Source organism: Nerophis ophidion, linkage group LG21 (genome assembly GCF_033978795.1).
Source record: "Nerophis ophidion isolate RoL-2023_Sa linkage group LG21, RoL_Noph_v1.0, whole genome shotgun sequence".
NCBI lineage: Eukaryota > Metazoa > Chordata > Actinopteri > Syngnathiformes > Syngnathidae > Nerophis > Nerophis ophidion.
Window position 1 is genome coordinate 27300655 of NC_084631.1, and position 16988 is coordinate 27317642.

General features: G+C 42.8%; 1 protein-coding gene across 3 annotated transcripts in view; it reads left to right on the plus strand.

Moving 5' to 3' along the window:
• ccdc126 (coiled-coil domain containing 126) overlaps positions 1-16469 on the plus strand; it is a 19745-nt gene extending 3276 nt beyond the window's left edge. Inside the window, exons 2-5 of one of the 3 annotated variants that reach the window (XM_061882407.1) lie at positions 3792-3880; positions 3949-4017; positions 4181-4548; positions 10519-16469. In XM_061882407.1, the coding sequence (XP_061738391.1) occupies positions 4311-4548; positions 10519-10751 (471 nt within the window). In that variant the 5' untranslated portion in view covers positions 3792-3880; positions 3949-4017; positions 4181-4310 and the 3' untranslated portion in view covers positions 10752-16469. Of the gene's footprint in view, positions 1-3791; positions 3881-3918; positions 4018-4180; positions 4549-10518 lie in introns of all 3 variants that reach the window. The other 2 variants (XM_061882406.1, XM_061882405.1) reach the window with 2 other exon arrangements.
• The last annotated feature ends 519 nt before the right edge of the window (positions 16470-16988 follow it).

Here is a 16988-nt window from a genome sequence, read left to right on the forward strand (position 1 = left end):
GGGGTCCCACTTTTTTGTAAGCGTTTTGAAAACAATTGATAAACGTATGCATTGTCCTGTTATATCTCGCATACAGTGTTTTGGAAATAGGTTGGCATAAAGGTCACTTAGTTCATTAAAAGAAATACTATAAAAATAATACAAATTCGTATGCATATGTAACTGTAAATCTCTGGATTCTACATGAACATCAGATCTATTCCTGATTTCAAATTTTTTTTTTTTTTTATGTTTTTTTTTTTTTTTTTTGGGGCTTCACGGTGGCAGAGGGGTTAGTGCGTCTGCCTCACAATACAAAGGTCCTGCAGTCTTGGGTTCAATCCCAGGCTCGGGACCGTTCTGTGTGGAGTTTGCATGTTCTCCCCATGAATGCGTGTGTTCCCTCCGGGTACTCCGGCTTCCTCCCACTTCCAAAAACATGCACCTGGGGATAGGTTGATTGGCAACACTAAATTGGCCCTAGTGTGTGAATGTGAGTGTGAATGTTGTCTGTCTGTCTGTGTTGGCCCTGCGATGAGGTGGCGACTTGTCCAGGGTGTACCCCGCCTTCTGCCCGATTGTAGCTGAGATAGGCGCCAGCGCCCCCCGCGACCCCAAAAGGGACTAAGCGGTAGAAATGGATGGATGGCTGGATGTTGTTTTTTCGTTTGTTTGTTTGGGGTAGCGGGGGGTGTATATTGTAGCATCCCGGAAGAGTCAGTGTTGCAAGGGGTTCTGGGTATTTATTCTGTTGTGTTTATGTTGTGTTACGGTGCGGATGTTCTTCCGAAATGTGTCTGTCATTTTTGTTTGGTGTGGATTCACAGTGCGGCGCAAATTTGTAACAGTGGTAAAGTTGTTTATACGGCCACCCTCAGTGTGACCTGTATGGCTGTTGAGCAAGTATGCCTTGATTAACAATCAATCCACTACCTCGCTCTCTCGCTTTCTCTGTCTCTGCCCCTCCCTCACAAATAATGTTGCGTGTGCACACCCTCATAATTTGTTTTGTTTTTAACCCCTCTTCACCCTGTACGTACATTGAAAATACATGCAACCTTGACACAAAACATTGGACATTTAGGCATTTAAGAAACCCCGCCCGGACACCCCAGACAGTCCCGCAAAAGAGGACATGTCAGGGGAAAAGAGGATGTATGGTCAATCTAATTTAGGGGTCAAGTTTCAATCAATCAATTAATGGATTTGGCGATACTTTAAATCTTGGAAGTGATTTGATAACTAGTAGGATTGTTACTTATACATTTTCACTATTCCTGACACTAAAAACAACTGAAACCAATTCACTGCTTTATTGCAAACTGTCAAGTATTGAAGCTCTCTTGTGGTTCTACATCTGTTTGCAAATATTCCTGTTGTCGCAGCTGCCGAGAGGTTGCTATACGTTCAAAATAAGTAACAATAATAAACTATTTACATTCTAAAAAGAAAAGCAGTGCATTGCGGCCTTCAAATATTAAATAAAAACTGTTACTTAAAGGGGTCACATTAATATAATTTTCCACATGTAAACCCTTCCTTGTGGTCTACATGACATGTCAAGGTTGTCAAAATGTTGCATAGATGATGTTTTACAGACCATCTTCAAGTCACTTTCTGACCGTCTTTTCAGGATGCGCCATTTTGTGGACGCTCTTATTTACGTGTCTCCACTTCGACACCGTCTTCTCCCCGTCATCCATGTTGTAGTTTTTATTTTCCATATGGAGTCTACTGCTAGACATAAGTTAGAAGTGTACACTTTTATGTGTTAGAAATGGCAACAGTGGAGGATGCATGTGCATGTATGAGCCAGTCTGCCGCATAACAAGAGGATAGAGACAAAGAAGGAACTTATTGATGACAGCGTCAGACTACAATGGCGGACTACCGCAAAGCTTGGGGTAAATGAAATTAAATGTAATCATCATACGTGTAAATATCAGCAATAGTCAACTATTTCACTTTTTGTAAAAAACAGCAGTGGAGTGGATCATTCAGGTATAAAAAAGAATATTATTGAATATTCCTTCAATATGGTGCTAAAATGACATTATGTAATTTGCAATGAAATAGGCTCATGAAAAGACTAAAACACATATTTAAAGACAGATCTTTGTGTTTTTACTTATCAGTGTCAATATTTCAGCTTTTTCTTAATCATTTATGCTGTATTTTTACATTTTCCTGGCCTGTGACACAGAGATGTGTCACAGGCCACACTTTGCCTTCCTGGTGAAATAAGTCAAGCAGCGGTTGTTAGAATGTTGCCACACCAGAGAAGACGGTCTCTTTCTTAGCACTTAGGAAAGTGATCAAGTTTAGTTTACAGGCTTCTGAAGGTTGTCCACAAGCTGTGGTGTAACGCACACTCACTGGGCTTGTGGTGGCGGCTCTGCGCTCTCACCGACGCAACATACACCTCTTTTTCACTTTTAACATGTACCTTTGCTCGCTAAATAGTGGTGGAAATGTACAGAGTTGGGATCAGAGCTCACCTACGTAGTCTTCTCTGAGTTAGACGGCTGAATGTAAATGAGGAGACGAGACAGCAGTGAGTGACGATAGCCTGGACGCCAGACTCGTTGTCCAGGCTGACAAGCAATTGTTGTTTTACATAATTAGTAACTGTGACAACAATCGCCGTTGAAACAAAGATATGCTCTGTTCAACACGAATGCTAAGCTAAGATAGCTGGTGCTTTGACCGTTTTTCCAGTGAACGTTGACCTTGCCTGCTCACTGGACATTTGCAGATCACCCCTTCTAATAGCTTACAATGGATTTTAAATGAAGATCCTGGCCAGATGAAGCCATCATGACGTGGTCCTGATAGCTTCATCTGGCCAGGATCTTCAGCTCTCACTGGATCCATTTGCAGCCGAATGTGAAGTGACTGGGATGAGAATCAGCACCTCCAAGTCCGAGTCAATGGTTCTCGCTTAGAAAACGGCGTAGTGCCATCTCCGATTTGGGGAGGAGACCCTGCCCCAAGTGGAGGAGTTCAAGTACCTCAGAGTCTTGTTCACGAGTGAGGGAAGAGTCGATCGTGAGATCGGTGCGGCGTCTTCAGTTATGCGGACGCTGTTTCGATCTGTTTTGGTGTAGAAGGAGCTGAGCCGGAAGGCAAAGCTCTCAATTTACCGGGCGATGTACGTTCCCATCCTCACCTATGGTCATGAGCTTTGGGTTATGACCGAAAGGAAAAGATCACGGGTACAAGCGGCCGATATGAGTTTCCTCCACCAGGTGGTGGGGCTGTCCCTTAAAGATAGGGTGAGAAGCTCTGCCATCCAGGGGGAGCTCAATGTAAAGCCGCTGCTCCTCCACAAGGAGAAAAGCTCGATGAGGTGTTTCGGGCATCTGGTCAGGATGCTACCCGAACGCCTTCGTAAGGAGGGGTTCTGGGCACGTCTGACCGGTAGGAGGCCACGGGGAAGACCCAAGACACGTTGGGAAGACTATGTCTCCCGACTTGCCTGGGAACGCCTCGGGTTCCCCCGGTAAGAGCTGGACGAAGTGACTGGGTAGAGGGAAGTCTGGGCTCAACCTCGGATAAGTGTAAGAAGATTGATGGATGCATTACCATGAATTGATGGACCCCGACTTAAACAAGTTGAAAAACTTATTCGGGTGTTACCATTTCGTGGTCAATTGTACGTAATATGTACTGTACTGTGCAATCTACTAATAAAAGTTTTAATCAATCAAAATCAATCAATTCTAAATGTATAATGTGAGCGTAAGACTGTAGGAGAGGCATGGGCACCCTTGCCAATGTAGTGTATTCTGTTTTGGCAACCAACTTTGCAGCATGGGGGACACTGTTTTGGCAACCAACTCAGGAGCTGTTAGTTGTCCAACCTGATGGATGCGCCTTTACTTTTGGGTCCATTGTCATGGTGAGATACATCCATTTTCTGCATTTGGGACGTGGTAGGATTGCGTTGCTGTTGCACCCTCTTGCCAGGAGAATCCCGGTGGGAATTGGACACTGCGCACCATCTCGTCCCGGAAGTGAAGCGCTCCTCTTGCAAAGGTAACAATCATTACGCTGATTGACCAAGGGACTTACTCTATTTAGTCAAGTTTGACGTCTTCCTGGGGCAGCAGCTAGTGGATACATTGTGGTTGTCTACTCTACAGTCATGCTGAAGCTGGGATGAATCCGTTAATTTGATTTCTTCCTTTTGTTTCTGCAGGCAGCATGAAAATGTCCACAGACGTCCCGTCTGATCTCCCTGGTGGACCATAGACCGGCAGCGCCTGAGAACTGTCTTGTCCCTTTTGGACGAGATAGGAATGTCGTAGCAGCACGTGTGCCCCAAGACCATGCTGGGCGCACTCCTCAGACGCAACATGTCCCACAAGCTCAGTGTGCTGCTGCTGCTCTTCGGCCTGGCCTGGGGACTCCTCTTGCTGCGCTACACCCTGCAGCAGCCCCGCCACCAGACCAGCGCTCAGCTCCGCGAGCAGATCCTAGAGCTCAGCCGGCGCTATGTCAAGGTCCTGACAGAGGAGAACCAGAGAGCGCCAGGCGGAGCGCAGGGAACCGCCATGGCGGGTTATGGTAACGTCGCCACTTGATGAATGATGTACTTGTGGACACATGTGGTAGATGAATGATTTACTTGTATACACGTGTGGGAGATGAACGATGTACTTGTATACATGTATGAGAGATGAATGATGTACTTGTATATGCATGTGGGGGATGATGTACTTGTATGCACATGGGAGATAAATAATGTAATTGTATATGACTGATGTACTTGTAAACACGTGTGGGAGATGAATGATGTACTTGTATACGCATGTGGGAGATGAATCATGTACTCATATACGCATGTGGGAAATGAATGATGTACTTGTATATGCATGTGGATGATGAATGATGTATTTGTATGCGCGTGTGGGAGATGAATGATGTACTTGTATATGTATTTGGGAGAGGAATGATGTGCTTGTATACGCACGTGGGAGATCAATGATGTACTTGTATGCACATGTGTTAGATGAATGATGTACTTGTATACACATGTGGGAAATGAATGATGTATTTATATACACATGTGGGAGATGAATGATGTACTTGTATACACATATGGGAGATGAATAATGTACTTGTATACACATGTGGGAGATGAATGATGTACTTATATACGCAAGCGGGGATGAATGATGTATTTATATACGCATGCGGGGGATGAATGATGTATCTATATACACATGCCAGAGAGGAATGATGTACTTGTATACGCATGTGGGAGATGAATGATGTATTTATAAACACGTTGGAGATGAATGATGTACTTGTATACGCATGTGGGAGATGAATGATGTATTTATAAACACGTTGGAGATGAATGATGTACTTGTATACACATATGGGAGATGAATGATGTATTTATAAACACGTTGGAGATGAATGATGTACTTGTATACGCATGTGGGAAATGAATGATGTATATACACATGTGGGAGATGAATGATGTATTTATAAATGCGTTGGAGATGAATGATGTACTTGTATACGCATGTGGGAGATGAATGATGTATTTATAAACACGTTGGAGATGAATGATGTACTTGTATACGCATGTGGGAGATGAATGATGTATATACACATGTGGGAGATGAATGAGGTATTTATATACCCATGTGGGAGAGAAATTATGTAATTTTATACACGTGGAAGATGAATGATGTATTTATATACACATGCGGGGGGTGAATGATGTACTTGTATAAGCATGTGGGATATGAATGATGTATTTATATACACATGTGGGAGATGAATGATGTACTTGTATACACACGTTGGAGATGAATGATGTACTTATATACACATGTGGGATATGAATGATGTATTTATATACACATGTGGGAGATGAATGATGTAATTGTACACACACGTTGGAGATTAATGATGTACTTGTATACGCATGTGGGAGATGAATGATGTATATACACATGTGGGAGATGAATGATGTATTTATATACACGTGGGAAAGGAATGATGTACTTGTATACACATATGGGAGAGGAACAGTGTACTTGTAAACATGTGGGAGATGAATGGTGTACATGTACAAACCTTGTTTCCATATGAGTTGGGAAATTGTGTTAGATGTAAATATAAACGGAATACAATGATTTGCAAATCTTTTTCAACCCATATTCAATTGAATGCACTACAAAGACAAGATATTTGATGTTCAAACTCATAAACTTTTTTTTTTTTTGCAAATAATAATTAACTTAGAGTTTCATGGCTGCAACACGTGCCAAAGTAGTTGGGAAAAGGCATGTTCACCACTGTGTTACATCACCTTTTCTTTCAACAACACTCAATAAACGTTTGGGAACTTAGAAAGCTAATTGTTGAAGCTTTGAAAGTGGAATTATTTCGGGGTCTCTGCTGTCGTATTTTACGCTTAATCATGCGCCACACACTTTTGATGGGAGACGTGTTTGGACTGCAGGCGGGCCAGGAAAGTACCCGCACTCTTTTTTTTATGACGCCACGCTGTTCTAACACGTTCTGAATGTGGCTTGGCATTGTCTTGCTGAAATAAGCAGGGGCGCCCTTGAAAAAGACGGAGCTTAGATGGCAGCATATGTTGTTCCAAAACCTGGATGTACCTGTCAGCATTAATGATGCCTTCACAGATGTGTAAGTTACCCATGCCTTGGGCATTAATGCACCCCCATACCATCACAGATGCTGGCTTTTGAACTTTGCTTCGATAACAGTATGGATGGTTCGCTTCCCCTTTGGACCGGATGACACAATGTCGAATATTTCCAAAAACAATTTGAAATGTGGACTCGTCAGACCACAGAACACTTTTCCACTTTGCATCAGTCCATCTTAGATGATCTCGGGCCCAGAGGAGCTGGCGGCGTTGCTGGATGTTGTTGATAAATGACTTTCGCTTTGCATAGTAGAGCTTTAACTTGCACTCAACAGATGTAGCGACGAACTGTATTTAGTGACAGTGGTTTTCTGAAGTGTTCCTGACCCCATGTGATGATATCCTTTTAGAGATTGATGTCGGTTTTTGATACAGTGCCGTCTGAGGGATCGAAGATCACGGTCATTCAATGTTGGTTTCCGGCCATGCCGCTTACGTGGAGTGATTTCTCCAGATTCTCTGAACCTTTTGATGATATTATGGACCGTAGATGTTGAAATCCCTAAATTTCTTGCAATTGCACTTTGAAAAACGTTGTTCTTAAACTGACTAATTGCTTCCGCTGTTGTGGACAAAGGGGTGTACCTCGCCCCATCCTTTCTTGTGAACGACTAAGCATTTTTTTGGGAAGCTGTATTATGCCCAATCATGGCACCCTACCGTTCCCAATTATCTTGCACACCTGTGGGATATTCCAAATAAGTGTGGGATGAGCATTTCTCAACTTTATCAGTATTTATTGCCACCTTTCCCAACTTCTTTATCACGTGTTGCTGGCATCAAATTCTAATGTAAATGATTATTTGCACACACAAAAAAAAAAAAATATCAGTTTGAACATTAAATATGTTGTCTTTGTAGCACAGGGGTAGGGAACCTATGGCTCGAGAGCCAGATGTGGCTCTTTTGATGACTGCACCTGGCTCTCAGATAAATCTTAGCTGACATTGCTTAACAAGGTAAGTAATGAATAATTCCGCTGGTAATCACAGTGTCAAAAATAACGTTCAAAATATAAAACATTCTCATGCATTTTCATCCATCCATCCGGTTTCTACCGCACCTGTTCAAAAGTCGCATTAATGGTAAGAAGTATTTTAGTCATTTTTGGTTAGCCTCAGAAAAACAATGTTATTAAAAAGAAAATAAAACTTATTATACTCTAAAAATGTTGGTCTTTCTCAAAACTCCACGCATATAGTTGTATTCAGTGTTAAAAAATATAAAATGATATGGCTCTCAAGGAAATACTTTTAAAAATGTTTGGCTTGTATGGCTCTCTCAGCCAAAATGGTTCCCGACCCCTGTTGTAGCATATACAACTGAATATGGGTTGAAAATGATTTGCAAATCATTGTATTCCATTTATATTTACATCTAACACTAGGGGTGTAACGGTACACAAAAATTTCGGTTCGGTACGTACCACAGTCACGATTCGGTTAATTTTCGGTACTGTAGGAAAACAACAAAATATACATTTTTGGGTTATTTATTTACCAAATTTGTAAACAATGGCTTTATCCTTTTAACATTGGGAACACTATAATAATTATGCTCGAGTTAATCCACATTAAACTGCCTCAAGTTGTTGCTTTGATTAAATCAATTGACAAAACCTTTCTTCTACAAATAAAAAGTGCAACATTAAACAGTTTCAAGTCAACTCATCATGCTTAATTTATTACAGCATTTAGGAAGCCGGTAGTTGACTTTTATTATTTAAATGTTACATTTTTGTCAACATGTTATAGCAGGGACACTGCCATTCAAAACTAGGCTGCTGCATTACTAATGATTAATGTAACTATTGCTGAAAAAATAGTACAATAGCAATAGGAGAGACTATTCATCCCTAAACACCATGGAGTTCAAGTGAAATAACAGACAGACAGGCTTTGCTGCCCCTAGCACACACACACACACACACACACTCAGCAAAATGAGCTAATGTTACGCTAAAAGCTAATTAGCCTTCACCTCAAGCCAAAACTGCGAGCGAGCTGAGCTGCAGTTTAGGTTTCTAAAGGTCAGCGGGCTTATAGTGATGTTAGTAGTAGTTGTGACTGGGGGGTGTTTTTTATCATTTGGGGGGACTACGCTGTCCGCTGCTAACCTGCTAAACACTATTCTGCTCGACGCTGAAGCATTGACTACATGTGTTCTGAATACACACTGCTGATCGGCTGTTACATCGCTCTGAATACGCACTGCTGATTGGCTTTGTATGTAATCAATCAGATGGTTGTGTGGGTGGGACAATGCTGGGTGCTGAGACAGAGGCAGAAAGCAGAGCAGCTTGTAATGACATTACCTTACAAACTCTTTCGGTACACCCCCGTACCGAACCAAAGCCCCCGTACCGAAACGGTTCAATACAAATATATACGTACTGTTACACCCCTATCTAACACAATTTCCCAACTCATATGTAAACGGGGTTTTTATATGATGTACTTGTATACGCATGTGGGAGATGAATGATGTACTTGTATATGCATGTGGGAGATGAATGATGTACTTGTACACGCATGTGGGAGATGAATGATGTATTTGTATACACATGTGGGAGATGATGTACTTGTATACGCTTGTGGGTGATGAATGATGTACTTGTACACGCTTGTGGGTGATGAATGATGTACTTGTACACGCTTGTGGGAAATGAATGATGTACTTGTACACGCATGTGTGAGATGAATGATGTATTTATATACACATGTGGGAGATGAATGATGTATTTGTATACGCTTGAGGCAGATGAATGATGTACTTGTACACGCTTGTGGGAGATGAATGATGTACTTGTATATGCATGTGGGAAATGAATGATGTACTTGTGCACGCATGTGGGAGATGAATGATGTATTTGTATACACATGTAGGAGATGATGTACTTGTATACGCTTGTGGGTGATGAATGATGTACTTGTACACGCTTGTGGGAAATGAATGATGTACTTGTACACGCATGTGTGAGATGAATGATGTATTTCTATACACATGTGGGAGATGAATGATGTATTTGTATACGCTTGAGGGAGATGAATGATGTACTTGTACACGCTTGTGGGAGATAAATGATGTACTTGTACACACATGTGTGAGATGAATGATGTATTTGTATACATATGTGGGAGATGAAAGATGTACTTGTATACGCTTGTGGGAGATGAATGATGTACTTGTACACACATGTAGGAAATGAATGATGTATTTATATACACATGTGGGAGATGAATGATTTACTTGTACACGCATGTGGGAGATGAATGATGTATTTGTATACACATGTGGGAGATGAATGATGTACTTGTATATGCATGTGGGAGATGACTGATGTACTTGTATACATGTGGGAGATGAATGATGTACTTGTATATGCGTGTTGGAGATGATGTACTTGTATACGCAAGTAAACGCATGTGGTAGATGAATGATGTACTTGTATACGCATTTGGGAGATGAATGATGTACTTGTATACATGTGGGAGATGAATGATGTACTTGTGTATGCGTGTGGGAGATGAATGATGTACTTGTATACACACGTGGGAGAAGAATGATGTACTTGTATACGCATGTTGGAGATGAATCATGTACTTGTATACGCATTTGGGAGATTACTGATCTACTTGTATATGCATGGGGGAGATGAATGATGTACTACTTGTATACGCATGTGGGAGATGAATGATGTACTTGTATACGCACGTGGGAGATGATGTACTTGTATACGCTTGTGGGAGATGAATTATGTACTTTTATATGTATATGGGAGATGAATGTTGTACTTGTATACACATGTGGGAGATGAATTATGTACTTTTGCACTCACACAGCTGACCTGAAGAGGACGATAGCAGTGTTGTTGGACGACATTCTGGAGCGGCTGGTCAAGCTGGAGGGGAAACTTGATTTGGCGGCCAACGCCTCCGTCACAAATACCTCCGATGGGGGCGTCCTGTCTTCCGCTTCCAGCGCCCCGCACAGACCCTCGAAGCAGGAGCGAGCAGGAGTCCACCCAGGAATGTCACGCTTTAAACCTCCCCGCTCGCCCAGCAGCCATCTATGAGCTTTGTTTTGATGCATATTAGCTTTTAGCTCCGCCCACTTTTGCTGAATCATCCCAGGACGTCCTGACCGTGGAAGGAAAGGAAGCTTCTATAAAGAAACCTATTTTTATTTCAAGCACTTGGTCTGCCATTGTTCGATCATGGAGCATTACTGGATGGATCTTTAAGGCAGAAACTCAAACACACTCTGGTCTTGGACGCCCCGTTTTTCACTTACTTTTGAGTTCCTGCTTGAGTCGACATTCAGTGGAACCTCCTTTTACAAACTGAATTGGTTCGGATTAGGGATCTTAAAGGGGAACTACGCTTTCTTCTCATGTGCCTATCATTCACAATCCTTATGTAAACAAAAACACATGTATTTTTATTATTTACGCATTCTAACTTGTTAATAAATGGAATCAATAGGAGTCGTTCTATTCCGCCTATAAAGTGCTTTAAAAAATCCTCTATCAAGGTTTATGATATACAGTCATGCCCAAAAATATTGGCACCCCTACATTTCTTCAGATAATGCACCACTTCCATCCATCCATCCATTTTCTACTGCTTGTCCCTTTTGGGGTCGCAGGGTAATGCACCACTTCTCCCTTAAAATTGTTGAAATTACAAATAATTTCGTATTCACATGTTTGTTTATTTTGTTTGTATTGGAACAACAACAGCAAAAAATAAAAGACAAATCTGATATTATTTTACACAGATGATTGGCATCACATTTGGGGTCAGTTACTCAGTGGCCTAGTGGTTAGAGTGTCCGCCCTGAGATAGGTAGGTTATGAGTTCAAAACCCCGCCGAGTCATACCGAAGACTATAAAAATGGGACCCATTACCTCCCTTCTTGGCTCTCAGCATCAAGAGTTGGAATTGGGGGTTGAATCACCAAAAATGTTTCCCGGGCGCGGCGCCGCTGGTGTCCACTGCTCCCCTCATCTCCCAGGGGGTGAACTAGGGGATGGGTCAAATGCAGAGGACAAATTTCACCACACCTCGTTTGTGTGTGACAATCATTGGTACTTTAACTTTAACTTTAAAATTGAGAGAAGTTGACTCAACCATTGTGTAGTGTTTACCACACTAAGCAACGGGAAAATAAAGAAGAGCAAAGAACTCTCAAAAGATTTGAGAACCAAGATTGTGGAAAAGTATGGACAATCTCAAAGTCGATCTCCAGAGATCTAAATGTTCCTGTGTCTACTGTGCGCAATGTCATCAAGAATTTTAAAGCCCATGGCTTTTTGATTGATTGATTAAAATTTTTATTAGTAGATTGCACAGTTCAGTACATATTCCGTACAATTGACCACTAAATGGTAACGCCCGAATAGGTTTTTCAACTTGTTTAAGTCGGGGTCCACGTTAATCAATTCATGGTAGCTAAGCTCCCTGGACGTGGACGGAAGAGAACAATTGATGAAAGACTGCAACAAAGGATTGTTAGAAATGTGGATAAAGAACATCGATCCACATCCAAACAAATTCAAGCTGACCTGCAGACACAGGGTACAACAGTGTCAGCTCGCACTATCCTTCGCCATCTCAATGAAAAGAGACGCTATGGTAGGAGACCCAGGAGGACCCCAATTGCTGACCCAGAGACAAAAAAGCAAAACTGGAGTTTGCAAAAACTTATCTGATGAAGCCAAAATCTTTCTGGGAGAATGTCCTCTGAACAGATGAGATTAAAGTGGAGCTTTTTGGTAAAGCACATCATCACACTGTTTACACAAAACAAAATGAGGCCTTCAAAGAATAGAACACCATCCCTACAGTCAAACATGGTGGAGGTTCACTGATGTTTTGGGGTTGCTTTGCTGCTTCTGGTATCTGATGCCTTGAGGACTACCAAATAATTTTGGGGCATTTTGCGGCAGTGTCAGGAAGCTTGGTCTCCGTCAGAGGTCATGGGTCTTCCATCAGGACAACAACCCAAAGCATACTTTAAAAAGCACACAAAAATGGCTCAAGACAAAGCGCTGGAAAGTTCTGAAGTGGCCATCAATGAGTCCAGATCTATATCCTATAGAACATATGTGGACAGATCTAAAAACAACATTTGGGAGAAGGCACAGTTCAAATCTGAGAGACCTGAAGCAGTTTGCAAAAGAAGCGTGGTCCAAAATTCCAGCAGCAAGGTGTAAGAAACTAATTGATGGTTACAGGAAGCACTTGATTTCAGTTATTTTTTCCAAAGGGTGTGCTACCAAATATCAAGTTGAGGGTGCCAATAATTTTGTCCAGTCCATTTTTGGAGTTTTGTGTAAAATAATATCAGATTTGTTTTTTTGGTTGTTGTTTTTTGTTGTTGTTGTTCCAATGCAAACAAAATACTTAAACACGTGAATAGCAAAGCATTTGTAATTTCAACAATTTTCTGGTAGAAGTGGTGCATTGTCTGACAGAAATGCAGGGGTGCCAATATTTTGGCCATGACTGTAATAAGTATATAATCATAATAACTTGTAATACTGACCACTTTTGATCATTTCACAAACGCACCTCAAATGTTCACATTTTCCTTTGACATCATCAGTGATTATGACCCACTGCAGATTGGAAGAGAACCAACAAATATAATAAAACATCACTTACTGTACATGGTCTGATCTCACTGAGATGTTGATATATTCCTATTTACATGAAGAATGACTCCTAATCCTCCAAAAGTAAAAAGGGGGGTGGAATTAAGTGTCTTCCCGGGTCTAAATTGGATGCCACAGTTAACCAACATGTCGTATTAAGTCCTCATCTTTCTACTATCCAGGTGAGAGGCGTGATTTATGATCTACAAACAACTTTCACGAGCATCCATCCATCCATCCATCTTCTTCCACTTATCCAAGGTCGGGTCGCGGGCGGCAGCAGCCTAAGCAGGGAAGCCCAGACTTCCCTCTCCCCAGCCACTTCGTCTAGCTCTTCCCGGGGGATCCCGAGGTGTATGTCTCCCCAACATGTCCTGGGTCTTCCCTTTGGCCTCCTACCGGTTGGACGTGCCCTAAACCCCTCCCCAGGGAGGTGTTCGGGTGGCATCCTGACCAGATGCTCGAACCACCTCATCTGGCTCCTCTCGATGTGGAGGAGCAGCGGCTTTACTTTGAATTCCTCTCGGATGGCAGAGCTTCTCACCCTATCTCTAAGGGAGAGCCCCGCCACACGGCGGAGGAAACTCATTTCGGCCGCTTGTACCTTTGATCTTATCCTTTCGGTCATGACCCAAAGCTCATGACCATAGGTGAGGATGGGAGCGTAGATCGACCGGTAAATTGAGAGCTTTGCCTTCCGGCTCAGCTCCTTTTTCACCACAACGGATAGGTACAACGTCCGCATTACTGAAGACGCCGCACCGATCCGCCTGTCGATCTCTCGATCCACTCTTCCCTCACTCGTGAACAAGACTCCTAGGTACTTGAACTCCTCCACTTGGCACTTGGCACTCCACCCTTTTCCGGGAGAGAACCATGGACTCGGACTTGGAGGTGCTGATTCTCATTCCGGTCGCTTCACACTTGGCTGCGAACCGATTCAGTGAGAGCTGAAGATCCCGGACAGATGAAGCCATTAGGACCACATCATCTGCAAAAAGCAGAGACGTAATCCCCCGGCCACCAAACCGGAACCCCCTCAACGCCTTGACTGCGCCTAGAAATTCTGCCCATAAAAGTTATGAACAGAATCGGTGACAAAGGACAGCCTTGGCAGAGTCCAACCCTCACTGGAAACGTTTCCGACTTACTGCCGGCAATGTGGACCAAGCTCTGGCACTGATCGTACAGGGAGCGAACCGCCACAATAAGAGAGTCCGATACCCCATACTCTCAGAGCACTCCCCACAGGACTTCCCGAGGGAAACGGTCGAATGCCTTTCCCAAGTCCACAAAGCATGTGTAGACTGGTTGGGCAAACTCCCAAGAACCCTGCTGAGAGTATAGAGCTGGTCCACAGTTCCACGACCAGGACGAAAACCACACTGTTCCTCCTGAATCCAAGGTTCGACTATCCGGCGTAGCCTCCTCTCCAGTACACCTGATTAAACCTTACCGGAAAGGCTGAGGAGTGTGATCCCACGATAGTTGGTACTCACCCTCCAGTCCCCCTTCTTAAAGAGAGGAACCACCACCCCGGTCTGCCAATCCAGAGGTACGGCCCCCGATGTCCACGCGATACTGCAGAGTCTTGTCAACCAAGACAGCCCCACAGCATCCAGAGCCTTAAGGAACTCTGGGCGGATCTCATCCACCCCTGGGGCCTTGGCACCAAGGAGCTTTTTAACTACCTCAGCAACGTCAGCCCCAGAAATAGGAGAGCCTACCACAGATTCCCCAGGAACTGCTTCCTCATTGGAAGATATGTTGGTGGGATTGAGGAAGTCTTCGAAGTATTCCTTCCACCTATTCACAACATCCGCAGTTGAGGTCAGCAGAACACCATCCGCACCATACACGGTGTTGACAGTGTACTGCTTCCCCTTCCTGAGGCGGCGGATGGTGGTCCAGAATCGCTTTTTTTGCCTTGCAATTTCACGAGCACCAAGGCAAAAAAAGCCGCTCAGATGTCAACTTTGCCGCCCAAGCTATAGTTAGCTCCCTGGGTTTAACAGCGCTTCTAAAAGTAGTTCCTCTGTGTTAGCGCTTATAATACCAATATCGCTAAATGTAAGTAGAATATTGATGGCGGAATTGATGATGGATTGTTGACTCCACTGTAAGCAGACTTTTATTTACTTGTTAGAATGCAATAAAAAAAAAAATACATCTGTCGTTTTGTCTTGAGGATTGGGATGATAAAAAGTGCAGCTCCCTTTTCAATCCAAAAGTTTGTATAGTGAAGCATATTTCTCCATAAACAATGAAAATATGAGTAATTGGTTCCACCCTCGACAACATTTTAGGGAAGGGTTGTACACTTTGAACATAATATAAAGTGCTCCACACTTATGTATATCAAACATAACAAGGAAGTGGTGGATCAGCTGTCAACAACAACAAGCTAAACTGTGCAGTATGCGCTGCTCGGCACACACACAGAAGTCCTTTTGGTGCCCTGACAAACAATCCTTAACTTTAACAACCATACTCCCCCAAAACTAAACATTTTAAAAAGTTAAAGTCGCAAGAATAAAACTCAGTTACATTTTCTTTGTGTTTACAACCGCTTATGTCGACGGGCTCCGCTGGACAACGACATTGTGTCAACCTGCTGAGCTTTGTCCTAGCTGTGTTTGAGGCCTCACTCGGCATAACATCAAGCCCCGTCTTCGCTCATACGCTGTGATTCCAGGGACCGCTAAATGTTTGCGCCCCATGAAGTAAAAAGTGTCCACAGTGGTACATTTCAGAAGATGGAGCCTATTTGACCCTGAAGTCGTGTTTCCGGACATAAAGCAATTGTTTGCCGTTTCCTTCTCTTCGCTCCATGGTACAAATGTAGTGCAAAGTCAGCAATTAGCCCCGACCATCTGCTTGCAGGACACACTCAGGGTTCATGCTGCACTGGGACTTCTGCAGACCTTTTCTAAAAATACCAAGATGGTCCATTTTTGGTGACAATGTACATATGAGGTGATTGTCACACGCTGGAATAGTCATGCTTTCAGTCATTCTCCCAACAAACATGGCCAATAGTTGTCAAAGTCTCATTTATTCAGCTTACAAACGGATGTCACACGCTGTAACAATCTTAGACCGCCAGAATCAATAAACGTTGGAGTTCCACTGTCTTTGATTTTTAGCAGTGCAGTGAATGTATTGGAATAGAAAATAATGAGGATTTGAATGCATGACAAAGTAAAAATATAATTTCTATGATGCATTTACTTGTTCCGCTGCCATACATTAAAATCAAAGGTCACTTTGATATATAGTTCTTTTATTAATATAAATGTCTGCTTTTTAATTGCATTTTGTCACTTATTTAAAATTTTTGTAGGGTTTTTTTTGTCACATTTTGCACGATGCACTTGCTTTTTCCACTGCCATACATCCATCCATTTTCTACCGCTCTCTTTTGGGGTCGTGGGGGCGCTGGTGCCTATCTCAGCTACAATCGGGCGGAAGGATGCGTACACCCTGGACAAGTCGCTACCTCATCTCACATAGACTGACAACATTCATACTCACATTCACACGCTAGGGCCAATTTTAGTGTTGCCAATCAACCTATCCCCAGGTGCATGTTTTTGGAGGTGGGAGTACCCGGAACTAACCCACGCAGTCACGGGTATGCAAACCCCACACAG